This window comes from Saccostrea cucullata, unplaced genomic scaffold (genome assembly GCF_032062105.1).
Source record: "Saccostrea cucullata isolate Sc308-1 unplaced genomic scaffold, CSIRO_AGI_Scuc_v1 ctg5184, whole genome shotgun sequence".
Taxonomy (NCBI): Eukaryota; Metazoa; Mollusca; class Bivalvia; order Ostreida; family Ostreidae; genus Saccostrea; species Saccostrea cuccullata.
In genome coordinates, this window is record NW_026938005.1 from 8,681 (window position 1) to 30,977 (window position 22,297).

Below are 22,297 nucleotides of genomic sequence, written 5' to 3' on the forward strand. Positions count from 1 at the left end.
TCAATTCGGTAGCGTTTCTCTGCAAAAGAAGTTCAAACTGTCTGCATGTAAAGAAATACGACTGCTCTGTCGATCGTACATGTAATCTTTTAGATCGTTTACATTATGTTAAAATATCAGTATATTATGGCAAAGTGTCAGCATAAACATGTACTTAGTAATTCAGGTCACATATTGTTGCTGCCGAATATGAATACATAGCGATTATGGTATTTAAAAATTTAGTTTATTGATTTTTTTCGACGCTGCATTTCCAGTTACTTAAAATGAAAGTAAATGTGTTTTCTTTTTGATTTAATTTACATTGATTTTATCTACACAAAAGGTAGGAACAAGCTTACGTAAAATATAAGTCCTATAAATTAATGTACATATATTTGCTCAATTTGCTTCATAAAACATTTCTTATCTAATTCTTTTGTGTTCATTACTTGTTTCTTTTTCTAATAAGAGGTTTCAATATATTTTTAAATTCAATCTTTCAGGTGTTGGATGTTTATAAACTAATTCATCTACCTCTTCATTGTTCTTGGTTTTATTTATCATCCCTATCCTCATTTCTCAACGCAAATAGTGTTTAGATTGTACGTTTAATAATGTTTCACTGATAAGCTTAAGAATATACTAAAACGGAATAAAACGCCTTGTAAACTTTTGAAGCGATTTCATGTTATTTTCTGAATTTATTTCCCAGTCTTTTATTTAACAATTAAACTTATCTTTAACAAACATTTAGTAGCCTTGTATAGATTCATCTGATTTTGACGTACAATTCATGAATTAAGGACAGATGATACAAACAAATTTTATCTTTGGAGGAGATTTATTATCATGTCACAAGTTAAGAAAAGTGGATAATTCTTAAATTTTTTTCTCCTAGGAATTGCCCAGATAGCAAGATGTTATTGGACCTTTGTTGGGCCAACAATGCTCCTTATGTTGGGCCACCGTTTGCATTCAACATTGGGCCATCGGTAATTTGGTCATCGGCCCTTAATCAAACTAACTTGTTGGCTCATTATTGGGCCAATGTAACAGTTAATATTGGGCCACTGTTGGGCCGATGTATTATTTCAATATTGGGCAAACGTCATTTTTGTACAATTGGGCCATTGTAAGCAATTAATGTTGGGCCAACGGTAATTTGCTCATCGGCCCTTAATCAAACCAACTTGTTGGCTTATTGTTGGGCCAATGTAACAGTTAATATTGGGCCACTGTTGGGCTAATGTATTTTTTTCAATGTTGGGCAAAGGTCATTTTTGTACAGTTGGCCATTGTAAGCAATTAATGTTGGGCCAATGGTAATTTGCTCATCGGCCCTTAATCAAACCAACTTGTTGGCTTTTTGTTGGGCCAATGTAACAGTTAATATTAGGCCACTGTTGGGCCAATGTATTTTTTTCAATGTTAGACAAACGTCATTTTTGTACAGTTGGGCCATTGTTAGCAATTAATGTTGGGCCAACGGTAATTTGCTCATCGGCCCTTAATCAGACCAACTTGTTTGCTTATTGTTGTACCAACGAAAGGATATTATTGTTGGGCCACTTATTCTTTCAATATCAGGAAAACATCAATTTTGGGCCAACGTTGGTTTGTATCTTATTGGCTCTCCATCATGACAACTCATTTGCTCTTCATTGCTGGCCATTTGTCCTCAAAATTGACAAACAAATATATACAATAAGGTTGTACTAGTTTTGTAGTACAGTTTAATGGTAAAAGTCGTTAAGTACTATCTATATACGCTATATATGCTAGATTAATAGTTTAATACATATTTTCAATATCTCATAGAATTGCCATCAACAAGCATTGCATTGTAAGTAGCTCTACATTAATTAAAAAACTGAGGAAAAAGAAATCAAAATATAAAATTAAATTATAACATACTATAATTTTATTGCACAGTGCATGAAAAAAAAACATTAATAAAGAACTAAAAGTTGCTGCTCACTTCATGTGATACATGTACATGTAGGGTTACATGACTGTATACTCCCTCTCTGCTGTAAATTTATGCACAAGTTAAGTAAATTACAGGTATCAGTAAGCACGTCTAACAAATAATCCAAACCCTCCTGTTCTTAAAATAATACTAAAATGAGTCCCGTCATTTTGATTACTTACACAAAAATGTTTCTGGCATCTGAATCGTGTTTGTAACCGACAAAAAGACACAGAAAAGGGTAGAACTACAGGTATGTCACACTATATTACAGAAAAAAGTTAGGCACTGCCACTTTCCATCTGATCCCTCTACTAAGTCTCCTCTCTCTCTCTCCCAAGTCTCCTCCTCTCTCTTCTTTTCTTCTCTGTCTGTTTCTCCCTCCCCCATATCCCTGTCCATGGCATACCTTAGCTATTCTTTGATTGTGTTCTCAATGTCTTTTAAGAATCTCCAGTAGCACTAAAATTGTAGTATTTGGTACTTAATACATTTGTTACTTTTTCAGTAAAAAGTAAACATACGATTAAATTTATAAGTATATCACTATATGTTTAAGCTGTCAATTAAGGAATAACCGTCTTTTTTATTTCATGGTGTGATTAAGTGATAAGCTTGCGTGATGAAGGCATTTATGCATAACATTTCTACGCTTCATCATCATCACAACGATTTTGATTCAATGTTGCCCCATATAATATACATGTATTGAAAATTTGTCGTTACACTGAACAAATTTTAAATGAAAGAACCCAATTTATGTTTAGTACTGAATTAATTTTGTTTTAAATTCAACAAGTTCAACATTTTCAAAATGTTTGATCATGTACTTGACGTTAAGTGTATATAAGTAAATTAAGTGGTAGACTTCTGAAATGCATTCTACTAGACACAAATTTCAATCTTAATAAGGGGCAAATTATTTATTGTTTTAACTGTATCAAAACACATTTGTTATTTTATACTTTCATTTATTTTTCTTGTATAGAAACAAAAACATTTAGTCACTGATAATTTATTTTGTTTTGATAAATTACAAGAATTTTAAATTTATTTTAGCTAGCTTGCATTTTCAAGTAGGATTGGTTGTAGATTTATTTTTGATTGTAGAGACGATCAGATTTGTTAATATACAGATTTGTAACAATTAAATGTTTATACACATTGGCCCAGTGTTGGTCCAATATATTGGGCCAACATTGGGCCAAGGAACAAAATGACACTGGACCAACGTCATTTGCCAACATCGGCCCAAAGTTCTTGTTGACGTTTCGCCAACAATGTCGCATTCATTGGGCCTATGTTGTTGCAACTTTGGGCCAATATCTGTAGAAAAAAACTCTACATTGGACCAACGTTGGCCCAACATATCGGGCTAACATTGGGCCGATGAGCAAACTTAAATTGGGTCAATGTCATTTGCCAACATTGGCCCGAAGTAACCAATTACGTTGGCCCAACGTTGGCCCAATGATAGCATGCTATCTGGGGTACAGTGTTGACCCAACAGCACCTGGCCTCTGCACTTCCCCGTTTGTACATGATATCGTTTAAAAACTAACCGTTAATTCAGTTGTGCCGAGACAAACATATTATAAATACTTACAAAGTGGCTGCAGATATATGCAAGGTATCAGTCTCATTACGCTCGCTCGTGTCAGATAAAAAATGGCGCGGATATTACAAGTAGCCCGGTTGTTGTCTACCCATGATGCTCAGTCAGATTCATGGTATATTGGGCCAACGTAAGGCCGATGCCAATCCCCAAACAAACATTTTCATGATAATAGTTTTATGATATCATGTCAACAGTTAGCCCAACATTAGCGCACCATTATACATAACCAGCTATTAATATTCCATGTTGGGCCATCGTTGGCCCAATCAAGGTAACTCAACAGAATAGAAACATAATGTAAGATTGGGAGAACGATGTTCTGCTATCTGGGAATTATTACAAATAAATAAGCATAAACACAATTTCAAAAAATAGACTAAAACACTCTTTGGTGCTGTGATCACTTAAGTGCAAATATATAACTTAAAATTTTGAAAATATATCTAAACAAAAGCAGGCATCCAATGATAAGCATGGACAAAGAAAGTCTTCTTAATTATTTCAGAATGTGCCAACTTTGTCCCAACGTAAAGCTCAACAGCTAATTATAAAATTAACACCATCAATTAGCTGGCAGTATAATAATTGGACCAACGTTGGCCCAATATAAATATCTCATCTTTAAAACACCTAAACAAAATAACACTCTTGTGTATTACAAATATTGTGCCAACATTGGGTCAACATAATACTACCAACTTGATATGACACTTTCTTTAAGGGTGTATTACAAATATTGTGCCAACATTGGGCAAACATAATACTACCAACTTGATAAGACACTTTCTTTAAGGGCGTATTACAAATATTGTGCCAACATTGGGCCAACATAATACTACCAACTTGATAAGACACTTTCTTTAAGGGTGTATTACAAATATTGTGCTAACACTGGGCCAACATAATACTACCAACTTGATAAGACACATTCTTTAAGGGTGTATTACTAACATTGGTCCAACGTTGGGCCAACATATTACTACCAACTTGATAAGACACATTATTTAAGGGTGTATTACAAACAATGGGCCAACATATTTCTACCAACTTTATAAAACATATTCTTTAAGGGTGAATTACAAACAATGGGCGAACGTTGGGCCAACATTTTACTACCAACTTGATAAGACACATTCTTTTAGGGTGTATTACAAACAATGGGCTAACGTTTGGCCAACATACTACTACCAACTTGATGGGACACATTGATTTCATAAATGGTGTATTACAAACAATGGGCCAATGTTGGGTCAACATATTACTACCAACTTGATAGGACACGTTCTTTAAGGGCGTATTACTAACAATGGGCCACCACTGGGCCAACATATTACTACCAACTTGATAAGACATTTTCTTTAAGGGTGTATTACACACATCGGGCCAACGATGCCCCAACATACTACTACCAACTTGTATATACATTTTTCTTTAAGGGTGTATTATAAACATTGGTCCAACGTTGGGTCAACATATTACTACCAACTTGATAAGACACATTCTTTGAGGGTGTATTACAAACAATGGGCCAACGTTGGGCCAACATAATACTACCAACTTTATAGGACACGTTCTTTAAGGGTGTATTACAAACAATGTGCCAACGTTGGGCCAACATATTACTACCAACTTGATAGGACACGTTCTTTAAGGGTGAATTACAAACAATAGGCCAACGTTGGGCCAACATATTACTACTAACTTTATAAAACACATTCTTTAAGGGTGTATAACAAACAATGGGCCAACGTTGGGCCAACATACTACTACCAACTTGTAAATACACTTTTCTTTAAGGGTGTATTATAAACATTGGTCCAACGTTGACCAACACCAGGATCCTTCCTTCCTTGGAAACTAAAGTGAATGGAAGTTGCTTACGTTGGACTAACGTTGGGCCAACATAGGAATTCTGTCATGATCGAGAAGGTTGACTTGGTAACATTGGTCCAACTTTGGCCCAACGTTGTTCCTCCAACGCCAACCATACAACCTTTAACACACGTTGGCCCAACATAATCATGCTATCTGGGTGGAAAATGAAATAGACTTGGAAAATATCAGTAATCTTTCAATATAATTATAAAAATGGATAAAACACACTCGATCAGTAAAGTTTTACAGATGAAAATAAATTTCAGAATATGTCATCTTGGTGATAAATGTGTAATATAAACTTTAGAAAAATATACAAAGCCAAGTGAATTTTATGAGGAAAGGCAAAATGGTAAAAAGCAGCCTATATGATATAGGGTGATTTATACCATTTTGCTTTTCCTGATAAAATTCTAATGTTTATAATACATTTTTAGCACCAAGCTAACATATTTTGAAATTTGTTTTCACCTGTAAACCTTCACTGATTGTGATTTGTCAGTATTTGTTTTTCATTGAAATGTCATCGTTTATACCATAACCTTCATCAGTGCATTTATCTCTTTGAGAATAGCCGGGCCATTCCAACGCCTTCAAATTCATGAACTGACTATTTTTCATACCTACTCTCTTGTTTTAGAATTATCCATGATTAACTTACTTAAGCACAAGGATCGTGATCAGCTCACAGAGTGGATTGGTGCAGAATGTTACTTCCAGCTTCTATATAAAATAACGAGGGATGGCGCATCGGGACAAAAGTTCCATAAACTGTGTGATAATAAGGGACCCACAGTGACCGTCTTCTACAACACAGACAACAATGTTTACGGGGGATATCTGTTTGAAAGTTGGCACTAAAGTAAAACCTGGAGTAAAGACGAAAATTCCTTTTTGTTTCAGTTATATCAAAGAGGCAAATGGAAAGCTAAAAAATTTCCCTCAATCGTGGACCAAGGAAATAATTTTTGGGGGAGCATTGACCATGGTCCATGGTTTTATGATTTGCATTCTTTTCATCAGAGTGTTGAAAAAACATCGGGGTTCTACGTATTAGATGGTAGCGATTTCTTTCGCGGTGATCGTTATGATATGGAAGGAAAGAATGCGCAGACAATCGCAAATAATCATAACAATGTCGTGGACCTTGAAGTTTATCTTGTCAAAGGTAAAAAAAAAATTAGGTTCCTTTAATTGAAATTCTGACAGAGATTGTGAAACTTAAATTATTTTATACATAATATCAATGGATATTGATTAATAAGATTTTTTATTTATTGTGGTTCGTATCTTCATGTTTCATATGAAAATCAATTAATTATGCTAAAAATCCGAAAAAGAAAATTATGTTAAATCTATCTACGATATTGGTTAATATTTAGAAATGGACACAGGATATATCTTTTTTATCTTATTCTGTGAACATTTTTTAAACAGGGACCCTTGATAGACCATGGAGGGATCCACCACAATGGAATTCGCAGGTACAATTGAAAAAACAAGATATGTTTGTGAAACACTCATGTTTCCGTATGGCAACAAAGCAAAGGTTAATTTTTCTCAAATGCAATTCAAAAACAATTTGTTAATACCCAAAATAAAGCGTTCTCACTTATAATTAAAACCCTAGCACCACCTGTTCAAAAGTTATGGACAAGGTTAACATTTTTGAATGTAGGTTAACTCCAGGGCCATGGTCAAAGGGTCAAGATTGTTGGTTTCTTAAGAAATGTCTTGTAGCAAAAATTACATATGGGAAATATGAAAGCCCTACTCCAAACTATTTAAAAATATTTAAGCTAAAATTCTTAACAAATAGGTCACATTGCAAGGTAAAATGGTCAAGGTTGTTGGTTCTAAAGAAATGCCTTGTAACAAAGAATACATAAATCAAGTATGTTAGTCCTAGCACCAACCGTTAAAAAGTCATGATCAGGGTAAAAGTTTCGAATTTTAGTGTGCAAGTGTGTCAAACTTCAAGGTCAAATTTAGTGGTACCCAAAGAAAAGTCTCGTCACAAAAAATGCAAATGTGACATGTGAACGTCATAGTCCCACCCGGTCAAAATTTATGGGCAACGTTAAAGTTTTTTGCGGACAAACAGACAGACAGACAGACAGAGCAAAAACTATAAATTTCCGAAACTTCGTTTACAGGGTCATAAAAAGGTGATAAAAATATCGTTTGTAAAAAAAATCATTGGTTTTTCAATGGTTTTTTTTTTAAGTTCGTCAGAATACCGTATAGCACTAGGACGAAAATCAAATATCAGTAAAAGCAGAACTTCTTTTTTTGCAGTGGTTCATATTTTTTTCTTAAAAAGAAATGTTTCTGAACCAAATCTAAACAATTTCAAAGCTTCAAATTTTTCATAAAAATAATATTGATAATGTTTCTTAGTATTGAAGTTATTCTCTAAGAAACGTGAATCTGTGTATTGATTGATTGCATGTTTTTTAACGTCCCACTCAAGAATTTTTCTCTTATGTGGAGACGCCACCAATTGCTGGCATGATGGAGAGCTACAATTCCGTCATATACTCTGCACTTAGGACCAGTGACCAATGAGGGATCTTTTTGTGCTAGTACCTACTGTGACACGGGACCTCAGTTTATACAGTGTCATCAGAAGTATCGGTCTACACATCCCACAGTGGGATTCGAACCCCCGACGTATATTGTCTCCTTACTTCGCGACTCTAGAGCAGACGCTCTATCCACTGCGCCACGCTGGCGACTATGAATTTGTGTAATAGAGAGAAATCATGTTATATTTTTGTGTCTAAAGTTAGAGGAAGTTGCGAATTAACGATTTTTTATCTTAAATTTAGATTTGTATTTAACTGAGCTATTCTTTCATTACATTATTGTTATTGATTGATTGATTGTATACTGTTAAACGTCCCTCTCCAGAATATTTCACTGATATGGAGACGTCACCATTGCCGGTGAACTCCTTGTGGCAAGACCTTTCTTTGGGTATCTCCTGACCTTGGAGTTTAACCCATTTTTGCACCAAAATTTCAAACTTTACTTTGGCAATAACTTTTGAACGATAGACATCATGACATTCATACTTTAAAGTTGTATTCTTTGTTGCAAGACCTCTCATTGAATACCAATACATTTAACCTTTACATTGGAGATAACCGCACTTATGAAAATACTTTAACATTCGTCATAACTATCGAACGGTAAGGGCTAGACCGACATGTGGCAAGTAGCTAAATTTTATGCGTGCGTCAAATTTATTTCAAATTGTCTTCCCTTAGATATCATAAGGACATAATTTTTCATGTGAACGCGATTCCAATTTAATTCGCAGTAACTTAAGTTGAATTTGAATTAATTTAAACTCTCCGTATTAATATGGAATTATATGAAGGCATCCTCGGGCAGTGTAGATTATTTAAAATTTGTTCAAATCATGATCTCTAGGCCTGGTCTCTAGGGTCTCTAGGGTTAGTTTTCATGCATTAAACTATCAAAGTTTTAAAGAATACATTATTACATATATATGTATGACAGTCGGAGGTAGTTATATCACGGCAGGTCATCAAATTTTTTACAAAGGAATAAATAGCGAAAAATCTGCTGATGAAAAACAGTAATACGAGGTTACAACTCAGATATTTTTTGTTAGAGATTTGCATAACATGAGCAGTTGATAATGTTAACAAAACATTGTTTCTATAATGAAGGATCATCATATAATGTTGTTTTCCTTGCAGTTTTACAGTGAAATCAAGTCACTTATATCTACATATGGACCTTTTGAAGGCGCACAGACTTCGGCATCAAACATTTTGCTCATTGGACAGAGCGGCTCCGGAAAATCAAGCTTTGTCAACACTATTAACACTATCTTCAAAGGAAAAATTTCCTCCAGGGCATGCACAGGAAGTAGATTTAATAATCAAAGTTTGACAAAAAATGTAAGTCTATCTAAAAAAGTAAAAAAGGAATTTTTCTCGTTCTTTCATTAAACAGAATTATCTAAAAATGCTAAATGTACAATTCTATAGGGGTTAACTTGAAACAACTCAATAATACAAGACCATTTCATTTTTACCTTTTTAACGAGGCCCGATCTAGTTGAAAATTACGAAAACGGAATGATAAAAAATTTGAATTCTTGGAAATATACTTGTATGTTTTATGCTTAGAAAAATTAGAATGAAATTTTGTTACCTTGCCTTTATTGTAGTGAAATGGGGGCACTGTCAAGATATGGAGCATTTTTCGTGTTTTTATACATAATTACATAGTAAAACTCTTCAATAAACAAAGAAATTTACAAATTTAACAAAAAATACATGATGAAATTCTTTGTTTTTCACATATATCATGCAATTTTCATTCTTCTTTTAAAAGATGAAAAGAAAATTGGAGGTAGCCTTTATTGCAGTGAAAAGGGGGCATGTTAAAACACAAAATTTTGGTTTATTCTATCCAACTACGTATTTTATAGGTCGCAATAGGTTTACATAACGCAAACAAACGATTGCAATAATGTATTAGTTTCTAAAAAATAAATAATTCTTACATTATGAAATAATTTTCTCGCCATGGTTTATTTTTCTCTTAACACGCGACGTTGTTTTACGTGGAAAAAAGGGGTAGAGGGAGGAAGGGGAAGGGGGTGTAAAGGCGACAAAATTTTTACTAATATCATGTACTATATAGAAAAATAAAATATTTCGGGGGTTCAATTTAAATGATTTATAGACTTATTTTATTTTTTAAAACTGAAGATAATCCATGTTATATGGCATATTTAATTCCGCAATAAAAAGAGTGTGCATAAACATTTCAACATGTTCAAAGAGAAAAACTAAAATCGATTACTTTTAGTTGCAGTGTTTGTGTTTTTAAACTCACAAATTGAACTAAAACAGGATAAAATTAATGAATCTGTACTAAAAAATTGAACCCTCGAAATTAATTAGGTTCCAAAGTTGTTTATTAATTTAAATGTTTAAAAAAATAAAATAGAATTGCCAGCTTTCAATGCATAGTCTATAGAGCTACCAGGTAAGCAAGATCAGCAAAACATTTTAGCGCAATTTGACGTCATTTTAACTGTGATGTTATTGTGTTTAATTGTGACGGCAGTCAAGGGTATTGTGACGTGCCTGAGTCGACGCTGCGTTAAAACGTATGCGCAGATCAACTAGATCGGGCCTCGTTAAGAGATCAAAAATGCATACGAGGGGTGATCAAAAAGTTCATGAACTATCTCTGTATCTTCAAAACCACATTTTCGATTAGTAAAAAAAAATTGATACACACATAGCCATACACAGGTTCTATAAATATCATATGCTTAATAAAGTTTTGCCCCTTGAATGTGACGTCACAATTTGAAAATGGCGTCACTATGTACATGTAGGTAATTTGTGACGAAAAATGTTTTTTTCACTTGTACTCGCGATCGTTAAAAAAACGATGTAAAATCTTTTGTACATCCTCGAAATCTCTTTTTAGATTAGGTATAATAATTTGTACACAGATTAATAAGATAACTGACCTCCTATAAATTCAATCAATGATTAGATTGGTCGTTTTAGTGAAGGAAAGCAGATGGTTAAAAATGATACTTGTTTTGTTGCCCAGTGAAAGCAAATTTGAAAAGAGATGTGTTTTTTTATTCTAATAGGCAATTTGCTATCGAAGACCTCCAATTTACACTGTGAAAAATAGTTAAATATATCAAAATAATAATATACTTATCAAATACCTAAGAAACCGTTTACTTTAGATTATAAACATATTAGATACGATAAAAAAGAGGGGAACATTCTGTATCCACCTTGAATAAAAGTCTCTCCCAAGACAGAAAATGGTCGCTATGCTTATTTTTGGAAAGGAAATTCTTATCCACCTATTCTAGATCTGTTGCCGATATTTGATCATTTCTGACAAATGAACCGTTCTTGTTATAAAAATTAACTCACATAGAAAGAAATATAAAAGTCAGAAAATTGTTCAGCTTTTGTGACAGAACGCTACGGAGGGTCATGTGACCGCCTATATAACGTAATTCGCGCATGAGCAGAACGGTGGCAGACGTGCATTACAATTGTAGAGGAGTGATTTAAAATATATTCAACAATGAAACCAAAATTTAATATTGTTTCTTTTTTTGGAAGTGATTCAATTAGTTTGTGAATTTTTTGATCATATCTCGTACATTTGCTGAGACGGATTAAAACAAAAGATTGATTTGATATTGAAGGAAAAGCACATTTTTCATGCTAGAAAAACAACTCTGTTAATTATTTTTTCACTTTATGTGCTGGATTTTATTTAAAAGGTGTTATCCTCGTGTTATGAACCTTCTACTTTCCAACAATTTTAGTGAGGCCAATGAATAAAAGACAATTAGGTTGGATGATATAAATTACTTAATACATAATACAATACTTTTTTCAATATTTTCGTATTATACCTTTTTCATTATTTTAGTATTTGATATCCCGTATACGAAAATTTCGTTTTTATGCCAGTATTTTTCTGTATTATTTTAAGTTTATTAAAATATATGTACTTTCCTGTTTGACTTTCTAGTTGTCATGACTACCAGGTACATCTACATCGATTTGAAAACATATTATATAGTTATTCAAATGTCTTAGTTTCATTGCTGGTGTGTCCAATTTTCTTCATAGAACTAGATCTTTTAAGAATTAATGAAGAATATAATATTTATATATTTAAAGAAAAAAAAACAATGTTTTTGCTTAGAAAAAAGTTGTGTGTTATTCACTTCAGTACTGAAACCCATATTAAAGGCTACTCTATAAGTTGTGTTAAAAATTGCAGGCAGTCTTCTGCTTGATTGCTTGATCTAGCTTTGAAATACATACATCCCTTTAACTTGCAGTTTATGAGATACATAATCCGGGATTCTGCTGAAAAGAAAAATTTAAAGTTCAAGATTTGTGATACATTGGGAATAGATACAAACCAAACACTTTCGAGTAAATGGATGAATGACAAAGATTTAGGATACATGCTGGATGGAAATTTACCAAATCAGTATACTGTAATTTATGCTCTTCATAAACAAAAATCCAAAATCATTTGATTTCAAATATGTAAATGAAAAAGACAGAATTTTAAATTTTTCAAGCTGGTCTGAAAATTTAAACTAGGTAGATAATTATGTCAGTGATTACTAGGAATGGCAATTGATTACAAAATTGCTAATCGGTTATTCCGACGTTCCGACCGATGAAACGGTTACATGTAACCGAACCGTATCAAAACACACATTTTCTTGATATGCAATGCTGTTTTTTTTTTATTAAGCTCTATCATATAATTATACAAGGAGACTGATAAAAATAATCTAGAAAATGACTAATTATATTTACGATTATATTTACGATTACGAAATGATTATTTCTTTTAAAAACCCACTTGATTATATATTTTATTTATGTTACAATATAGACTGGAACATTTTAAGAAAACCGCGAATAATGTCTAAGATATCAATGAAGATGTTTTTTCAAAGAATATTAATTTCAACTACATGAACATTCATTCAGCGTTATCGCCATATTGATTAAAACTAGGTGTAGTACATGACTTTATCATGTTTATTTACAAAGTTTGTTTAGTATTTTATTCGATAGATAACTGCAAAAAACAAGAGGCCCATGGGCCACATCGCTCACCTGAGAAGCTTTGACCATTCTGTTCTTTACTAGATTTCCCCCTTGTAATACATATTGTGACCCCACCCTATCCCCTGATCATAATTTTGACAATTTGAAATCAACACTGACCAAGGATGCTTCCACATAAGTTTCAGCATTTCAAAGATTGTCCAATATATTTCTATGTAAAACTTTGATTCCCCATAGTGGCCCTGCCCCAACAACCCCCCCCCCCCCCCCGGGATGATTTGAACAATTTAGAATCCACACTACCCCAGAGTGCTTCCACATAAGCTTCAGCTTTTCTGACCCAGTTGGTTCTTGAGAAGATTTTTAAAGATTTTTCCTATATATTTCTATGTAAAACTTGGATTCCCCATTGTGGCCCCGCCCAATCCCCGGGGGTCATGATTTATACAATTTAGAATCTACACTACTCCAGGATGCTTCCACATAAGTTTAAGCTTTTCTGGCCCTGTAGTTTTTGAGAAGAAGATTTTTACAGATTTTTCCTATATATTTCTATGTAAAACTTGGATTCCCCATTGTGGCCCCGCCCAATCCCCGGGGGTCATGATTTGTACAATTTAGAATCTACACTACCCCAGGATGCTTCCACATAAGTTTAAGCTTTTCTGGCCCAGTGGTTCTTGAGAAGAAGATTTTTAAAGATTTTTCCTATATATTTATATGTAAAACTTGGATTCCCCATTGTGGCCCCGCCCAATCCCCGGGGGTCATGATTTGAACAATTTAGAATCTACACTACCCTAGCATGCTTCCACATAAGTTTCAGCTTTTCTGGCCCAGTGGTTCTTGAGAAGAAGATTTTTTAATGAACCCACCCTATTTTTGTCTTTTCTTGATTATCTCCCCTTGCGAGGGGATATGTCCCTTCATTTTAACAATTTAAATTCCCCTTTACCCAAGGATGCTTTGTATCAAGTTTGGTCAAAATTGGCCCAGTGGTTCTTGAGAAGAAGTCGAAAATGTGAAAAGTTTACGGACGGACAGACGGACGGACTGACAGACGGACGGACGGACGGACGGACGACGGACACAATGTGATCAGAAAAGCTCACTTGAGCCTTCGGCTCAGGTGAGCTAAAAAACAACAAACAAACATACTAATTCACAGTTCCCAGTGGTGATTTGATAATCATTAAAGAAATACAAAACAATTCTTCCGACTAAAGTATCAGTCACATTATCCAGCAATGGGGTTTACGATGAGAAACCGATGCGTTTTTTTTATGAAAATGGCATGGTTGCCGCCCGGGCACCACTAGTGATCGGACGGTGACTGAGGCCATTTTGCAAATCGGTGGGGACATCGGTAGGAAATAATTCGTAGTTTAAATTCAGCGATGTCTCCACGATGCCTCACATCGATCCTCATCGGTAACCCATCATTAACACATCTTTCAAGGATCGGCCGATGTATGGCCGAGCATGCATCGTCCAATATCCGTTGAATCAGAGGTTAATAAGGGGGTTGAGTGGTGTTCAACAGATAACTGCCGATCACCGGTCGATGTTCGACCAAACATTGGCCGGTAGTCGACCGATGTACGAACGATGTTCACCAATGTATGAGCGATGTCATATACATCGGCCGATTATCCTGGAACATCGTTTTTTGATTAGCAATGCATCGCTGGGCCTTTGTACGTTCGGCCGGCAACCACGCCATTTTTATCATAAAACGCATTGGTTGCCCATCGTATACCCATCGCTGGATAATGTAACTGATACTTTAAGGACTACTAGGCCGATGTGGACCGATGTTAGTGCATCGCTAACACCACGGATTACCACTGATTACCACCGGTTTACGGCTATCGGCCGGGAAATGTGACCTAGGCATAACCGATTGTCGACGTTTCGACCGAGTAATCGATTAAACGATAATAAATTGCCATCCCTAGTGATTACAGATAACTTACACTTTTGTCAACTCTTGTTAACTACATTAAACAGTGCATTAATTTTTTTTTAATTCCGCACATAAAAATTGCTTCTGTTCTTTTCCAGTTTAATTTAAATTCTTTTGCGTCAGAGCATGTAAAGGGGTTTGTTAAAAATCCAACCTTGCAAGAAAGAACTCATGTGGTTTGTTTCGTCATTGATGCAAGCAACATAGGATCCATAACAAAAGGAATTACTGACAAACTCCAGCAGATCAAGGAAAATGTGGCTGACAGGGGTATAATAAAGTCATAAATTAACATCCTGACACTTATAGCCTATCAACTCTTCTTTGATGATTTGTATTGTTTTAATACTCTTGGAATAGATTTCTTTTTTTTTTATTATTTTCATATTTCCTTGTTATAAATAGATATTTTAAATAATGCTTTGAAAAAATTTCAGTGCAACAATGAAGACAGAAGAAGTAAGATATGTCTAGGAATGCCAATCACGTCACATCGTAAATTAATACAATGTATATGTACATTGCATTTTATATATTTTAATTGTTTAAAATCTTTATCTAGGTATACCGCATTTAATAATCCTGACAAAAATAGACCTCCTGTGTGAATTGGTCGATCATGATGCCAGCAATGCCTTTGTAAGCGAAAAAATTGAGATGGTAGTTAATCAAGCTGCAGCAATTATGAAGGTGCCAAGAAATCATGTGTTCCCTGTAAAGAACTACGAAAAGGAACTACATCTGCAGATGAACATGAACATTTTAGCACTCAGTGCATTAAACCAGGTCCTCCTATTTGCAAACGATTATTTGGAAAACCAATACCAATTACAAAAGGAAAGTGAACATGAACTGAATTCAAAGAACTAAGAGAAAGTTTTTTTGCAATTCCTGAATTAAAGGTGCTTTAATTTGTAAAGCATACTTACTAGTACTGTAGCAATATTTCGTCATAAGAGGAAAACATAAATTCTGAATTGCCCTAATTGAATTCATCAAACGTGTATTTAAGAATATTAGAAAAAGAATGTGAACTGAATTCAAAGAGCTATGAAGTTTTATCAGACTTGACATGGCTTTGAAATTTTTTATATTGTTAACTAAAGACAAAGTAGCAATTATTCATCACATGGGGAGTACATATTATTATCGCTTGTCCTAATTTAATTTAGTGAACTAATTTAATTTAGTGAAGAAATTAAGTGGTTTATAAATGTGTACAAAAGTGCATTAGCTGCAAAGTTAAATATAGAGTACTATTGAAATTCAACATTTATATATACCGATATATTGTACATTTATAAGTGAATTTCGACAGTGACTGATCCTGGAGGATTAAACTTTAGAAAAGATACATCATCAATAACCAGTATGTTTCTATTCCATACCTCTAGAATTAAATGTGTATATTCATACAGATATTCATATTTTTAAATAGGGGATGTTATTATTGTAAAGAATACCGCATATTGGAGCAATATCTCCCCATATTTTAATATTCCACAAGTTACTCAGATCAACTGCGGACCCAATATTTGTTCCAATTGTCAAAGTCCTGGTTGCAGCTGCAGTTACAGTTACTCAAAGGTCACAAAATACACAAAGTCAATAATATTGATGGACCAGTTGACACAGGTGTCTATAGCACTTGTTGATCCGGTCTAACCAATTCATTATGAAAAATACTAGCCAACTTTCACCGAGTTATCTTGTTGACTAAGCTACGAAGAAAAAAAAAAAAGCTAATGGGGAATATATCAATCTTGGGTCCCTTTTTTAGTTAGAACAACTAAAACACAGCCATCTACTTTATCATGGGATATATAGGACCAGCTTTTAGCACAACGGTGATAGGCCAACGTTCAAAGAATGGAGGCGTACAAGGTGAGGACAATCCCCCGCACTGAGAAAAGACATTTTTCAATTCTAAAAGTTACATTTTTCAAAATGATATTGTTTATATTAGCTTTTACACATATAATTCTGTATTTCATTGTTTTAATATTTTATTAATAATATATTTTTTCACTCATGTTTTTAACTCTCTCAATAGTCAGGCACGTAGCATCGTTTTTGAAAGTGGGGGGGGGGGAACCTAAGAATTTTTTTTTACTTACCTAAAGTACCTATTTCGTGGGGGGGGGGGGTAGTAGCCAACTTTTTAAAAGGCCAACTTCCTTTCACTTCCAAATTATTTCCTATATCTCCTTCCTTTATATATACTGTGGTAAAAAGGGGGGGGGGGCAACCTTCCTTTCAATGGACATGTAAAGGTAATGTTGAGGAAAAAAGTGGGGGAAGGCCCCCCCGCCCCCCCCCCCCCCCTGTTGCTACGTGCCTGATAGCGCAGGGTTTCGTCTAAGTCCAATCGCTTTAATCACTACGCTACGAATTATATGCATTATCAACGTCTGTCTGTGTGATTTAAATGAACGGGTTGGTTGAAGCGTACATTTTTTCAGAAATTTTCGATTTTCATGTAGAAATTTAGATTCCATTTTTTGGACAAATGAAATAGATTTCACATTTACGTTTCCATCATTTTAGCGTTAACGAAGAATCGAGACTTGACCCCTTCATGTTTAAAATTAATGTTTATAGCTCTTGTAAACCCATTTTCCACTAAATATGCTTATGTGTCAATTTTTAAATAAAAATTATCAAATAATAAGTCGTTCAGTAAAATAAAATGATAAAATGTTTTGAAGATGACATTAATGAAAACTTGATTTTAGACAAAATATAACTTTTCTGTGCATTTTGAAAATTGAGAAACATTTTGTCTCATAGCCCGAGGGATTGTCCACGCCTTATACGCCCTCTTTCTTTTTTCTAATAAAGTCCATTGGATTGACGCTTTTCTAATTTTTCAAGCATTACTTTAGAAGCGTGATCCAAGTTATACCCCAGGTATACAGCATTCGCTGAAATACATACATGCATTTCATACGCTTTGGAGCAGAAAAGCCAATTGCGAAGGTTACGTATGATTAACAGCATCGTTTGAGAATGGCCATGAAACCGTCAAACAATTTGGGTTATTGATGATGAGCTCGGCAAGGCTTACATGAATCAAACTTCAGTAGCCAAACAAAAAGTAAACACCAAGTTGCAAATATTTTGACTATAATTATAGAGCCAAATGTCAGCGAATACATAAATGCATTGTTTCTTCTAAAGCAACAACTTTATCCTTTCATACATTGAGCCAGCCCCAGTCCACAGCAAATCAAAATTTGGTTAATGCTCCGCACCAATTTTGTGCAAAATGCCAGCCAATGCTATTTTTTTAGTCCAAGGCAACCTAGACCTCAGACTAGGTCTGTGGGATTTGCAAGGGATCTTTCCTAAAAGTGTCAAATCATTCAGTAGCCATTCAATTAGGTATCCCGATAGGTCATCTGCAATTGCGCTCATTGAGAGTGCAGTAAGGGTCTACAAATAAAAATAATCGGGACAAGGCTACCAGTTTACACCAAATATTTAGCATTTTCACTCAGGCATCGTGGAAAAAAAATTGAAAAAGAATTTAAAAATTAGCACAAAATTAGTCCATATAAACTCACTCCTACGCACTTGCTCAATCTACCTATAAGCATTAAAGTGAATTTAAAGAAAGCAAAATGTAATCAATCTCAAATATCCAAATATGGCTCTCTTAAAAAAACATCAGAGTTGGGAACAAGCAAAACGGAAAAGTTGACATCCCCTGCCGAGAGGTAGCAGGCGCAATTGAACCTTGGGAAACCTTGCCAACATCGACTGCGACAGGGGACCTCAGTTTTCACGGTTTCATCCGAGGGACCGGTCTCCATGTCCCACAGTAGGATTCAAACCCGTTAGGTAAGGATCAACACCTTACTTAGCGACTTTATAACAGATTCTAACCACTGCACCAAGCGGGCGACTAATGGTAGATAAATTTGTTGATAAGAAATTTGTATCAACCATCAAATTGCAAAATGATTACTACAAACGAAACTGTTCCATCAACTTGTTTGACTAAAGCTTGCTTCGTACTAGAAAGTGTTCATACGTACCTTTGCATTTCGAATCAACTAGGATATTTAAATTCCATTTGCAAGTGAAATTGCTTTTTCCTACATACAATGTATGTGTGGAAAATTGCTGATAGAACACTTTAAGTCAACAATTTTATCACAAAGTATTACTCATTAACGTCTTTTCTAGCAAAGTATTCAATTATGATACAGATGCTTTAGACTTGTATTTTTTTTTAATTCATATTAATTCCGATATAATTTAATTTTGCTTGTATTCTTGCCTCTCATTGGTTGATTTCCAAAAACGAACGCATAACATTTTGTATAATCTGGTTTGGTATGGGGACACACCCCCTTGACAACCAGCATAATCATCTGTATCCATCAATCCCCTCATTTCCAGTCCTTGGGATTCATGGAAAATTCCAGATTTAATGAATGTACCTTTAATTTCGAACAGTTACTCGATCTTACCTCATGTAAACAAGCATCATGACTGCTAGATCTATGAATCAGTTTTTACCTCCCCTCGCTTCCCATCACTTCCGTTACTACGGTTGTATTATTGCGCGGTAAATTTGAACTCATAAAAACAACACAATTTTACATCCCCAGTTGAATGATATTTTAAAATTAAATTATAAGGAATGACTCTAATTCTTGGCCAAATTATCGAGTATAATATGGTTTGGGTGAGTTTACGCTTTTTTATAATCCGGATTATAAAGCGTAAACTGACCCAAACCATATTTAATATACTCGATAATTTGGCCAAGAATTAGAGTCATTCCTTAAATATCGAATCTACATATGAATGAAGTAGATCTGATCTCCAAATGTCAATCAGAAACTCCAACATTTTGCAATATCAAATTCAAAGCTGTGTGTAAAATGTGTAAAATCAAAATGTATTTTAAATATGATTTTGCAAACCAATGAGAAAGTAGGCGTATTAGGTAAATCTGGAAATTTGGAAATACAGGTATATGATGGTACATTAATATGATTACAAAATTGTAATTATTATGGATTCTATGAGGTGGAAGATGTACCCAGTGGCAGCGAGGCTTAATTATTATGTATTTTTTTTTTATCTTTTCATACAAAAACAAATATTTGCATATTTTTTATATTTATAAGGTAATGCATCTTTCCGATTCATATTCTATATATGTTTAATCTATATATCTCTATGTCTTTATATATATATATATATATATATATATATATATATATATATATATATATATATATATATATATATATATATATATATATATATATATATATATATATATATATATATATATATATATATTACATACGTATACATATATATCTATGATATAATTTATCCGATCCAATGGGCCCCTGGCACCATAGGTAAAGATTAGCCGGAAATATCTTAGGATATATTATCATAAGTTCGGTTGTAGTTGAAAATTTAAAAAAAAAATGATTTCAAAATGTCTGGACTTTAATATATCGTGTGAGTGGTTGTATTTATAAACTAAAGTGTAAAAACGAGAATTTTTGTTTTAACAATGAATGTACAAGTATATCAAAAACTAGATGTTGATTTCGAAATTACTAGTACATACATTAAGTGTGCCATCACAACCATAGAAAGAAGTAAAAAGAAACACTTACGAGATAATTATCAAATATGTAAAGTTGTTGCTCTTAAAAAGTGTCGAGGGCCTCTTTCTAATACTTATTGTATACTAACTGGTTAATTGCACTCATGATACTGTTCGTATGACCTTCACTGCCACCATTATACGTCCATTTTTTTTTTAAAAGGAACATGCAGTGGTCACCATCTGTGATTTGTATTGTCTGGATACAAATATTTTTAATGTTTCTACCGACAGCTAAATGTCAGATGTTGTATGATTCAAATAAAGAATACTGGGACCTACAAAAGCAAATGATGAAAATGAAGGATGAAATGATTCGATTACGTCAGGAAAATCAAAGTGGGTATATTTTTAGCTTGCAATTAATGCTAAAAATGAAATATGCTTTTGAATCTTTCTTAAAGGTCATGAATGGATAAATTTCTTGATGTTCTGATATGACAGTATTAAAATTTATTTGAAGAATTAAAGTAAAAAAAATGAAGAACTTTTTATTTATCATGTTCCAGTGAATGGGAAAGTTGTAGCTTTTTCTGCAACTGCAGACAGCAGTATTCGTCAAACAATCACAAAGGAAAGGGAGATAATCATTTTAAAGAAGGTACTAAACAACGAAGGGGGCGGATATAATTCTGAAACAGGAATATTCACGGCACCAGTGGCTGGAAACTATGCCTTTTACTTCGCTGTACAAGTCCGACCTAATAAAAGACTGAGTATCTATTTACATGTCAATGATGATAAAAAAGCTGAAGCCCGGGCGGGACTAAATGTCGAACACTTCGACACCGGAAGCAACATGGTGACTCTCTCATTGCAAAAAAATGACCGGGTGTGCATTAAGTCACATCCAAAAAATGACCAGATAGTTGATATTCAGTTTAGTGGAAACAGCTTTTCTGGGTTTTTACTTTCTTAAAAATAAAATTTTACATTAAATTTGGATAACATAGACCGTTAGCAACAAATAGATTTCCTGAATATGTGTATTTTTTTCTACGTTGCTTTATTTTATTGTGTACATGAAAACATATTTTTCAAATATAAATCTTGTATGTTTAAATAAGTGTAGATTGTTTGTACTGCCAATGAAATATTATTTAGAGTATTATTTGTAAGTAGTTATTGGAATACAAAATTTAATTACTTATGGTACACTGTGGTACATGTATATGATGTTGGTTACTTACATACAGCTATGATGATACTGCTGCTTCACCCACAATTAACGTCGTCCTCAGCCGAGGCCATCCCCCATTGTATGTGGACCCCAAGCTTGGTACACTCTCAGGTTGGGGGTCCACAATGATGATCAGTCACTGCACATTAGTGGTGGTTATTCAGCTACCTAAGTCTCTCTCTTTATCCTAACTCAGCATATGATGTTCTTTCTGCTGCTTGGACCACTCCTCGGGATGTTCTCCCTGTCCCTGCCATCCTCTATTTAAGTTTAATAAATCAATTTTTCATGTTTAAAAAAGCTGTCTTTTGCTTGCACTTTATATAACTTTGTCAAGAAATAAAAAGCAGTAAATGGAATACAAAATTTAAGTATAATCTGTATTTAAAAAAAGAATTTAAAATCAAGTCAGGAAAGAACTGGTTC

The 22,297-nt window shown here is 34.0% G+C and overlaps 3 protein-coding genes across 3 annotated transcripts in view; all 3 read left to right on the forward strand.

The window, feature by feature from the left end:
• Positions 1-299: 299 nt before the first annotated feature.
• The window catches only part of LOC134249261 (interferon-induced protein 44-like), a 40,838-nt gene continuing 18,840 nt past the window's right edge, over positions 300-22,297 (forward strand). Inside the window, exons 1-3 of the mRNA XM_062731630.1 lie at positions 300-325; positions 6,085-6,612; positions 6,882-6,928. Coding sequence (XP_062587614.1) covers positions 6,537-6,612; positions 6,882-6,928 — 123 coding nt within the window. The 5' untranslated portion in view covers positions 300-325; positions 6,085-6,536. The remainder of the gene's footprint in view (positions 326-6,084; positions 6,613-6,881; positions 6,929-22,297) is intronic.
• On the forward strand, positions 12,305-15,917 carry LOC134249265 (interferon-induced protein 44-like). Its single transcript, XM_062731634.1, has 3 exons — positions 12,305-12,492; positions 15,146-15,317; positions 15,610-15,917. Exons 1-3 carry the CDS (start codon positions 12,334-12,336, stop codon positions 15,915-15,917), a joined length of 639 nt encoding a protein of 212 aa, XP_062587618.1. The 5' UTR covers positions 12,305-12,333.
• On the forward strand, positions 20,760-21,658 carry LOC134249264 (heavy metal-binding protein HIP-like). The gene is made up of 2 exons (XM_062731633.1): positions 20,760-21,030; positions 21,201-21,658. The coding sequence occupies exons 1-2, from the start codon at positions 20,859-20,861 to the stop codon at positions 21,608-21,610; spliced, it is 582 nt and encodes a 193-aa protein (XP_062587617.1). The 5' UTR covers positions 20,760-20,858; the 3' UTR covers positions 21,611-21,658.

Excerpts from the sequence above, each read along its gene's own strand:
- LOC134249265 (XM_062731634.1), top strand. The coding sequence starts at position 12,334 with ATGAGATACATAATCCGGGATTCTGCTGAAAAGAAAAATTTAAAGTTC. Across the intron at positions 12,493-15,145 it reads ATTTACCAAATCAGTATACT|TTTAATTTAAATTCTTTTGC; the intron begins GTAATTTATGCT and ends GTTCTTTTCCAG. Across the intron at positions 15,318-15,609 it reads GGAAAATGTGGCTGACAGGG|GTATACCGCATTTAATAATC; the intron begins GTATAATAAAGT and ends ATCTTTATCTAG.
- LOC134249264 (XM_062731633.1), top strand. The coding sequence starts at position 20,859 with ATGCAGTGGTCACCATCTGTGATTTGTATTGTCTGGATACAAATATTT. Across the intron at positions 21,031-21,200 it reads ATTACGTCAGGAAAATCAAA|TGAATGGGAAAGTTGTAGCT; the intron begins GTGGGTATATTT and ends ATCATGTTCCAG.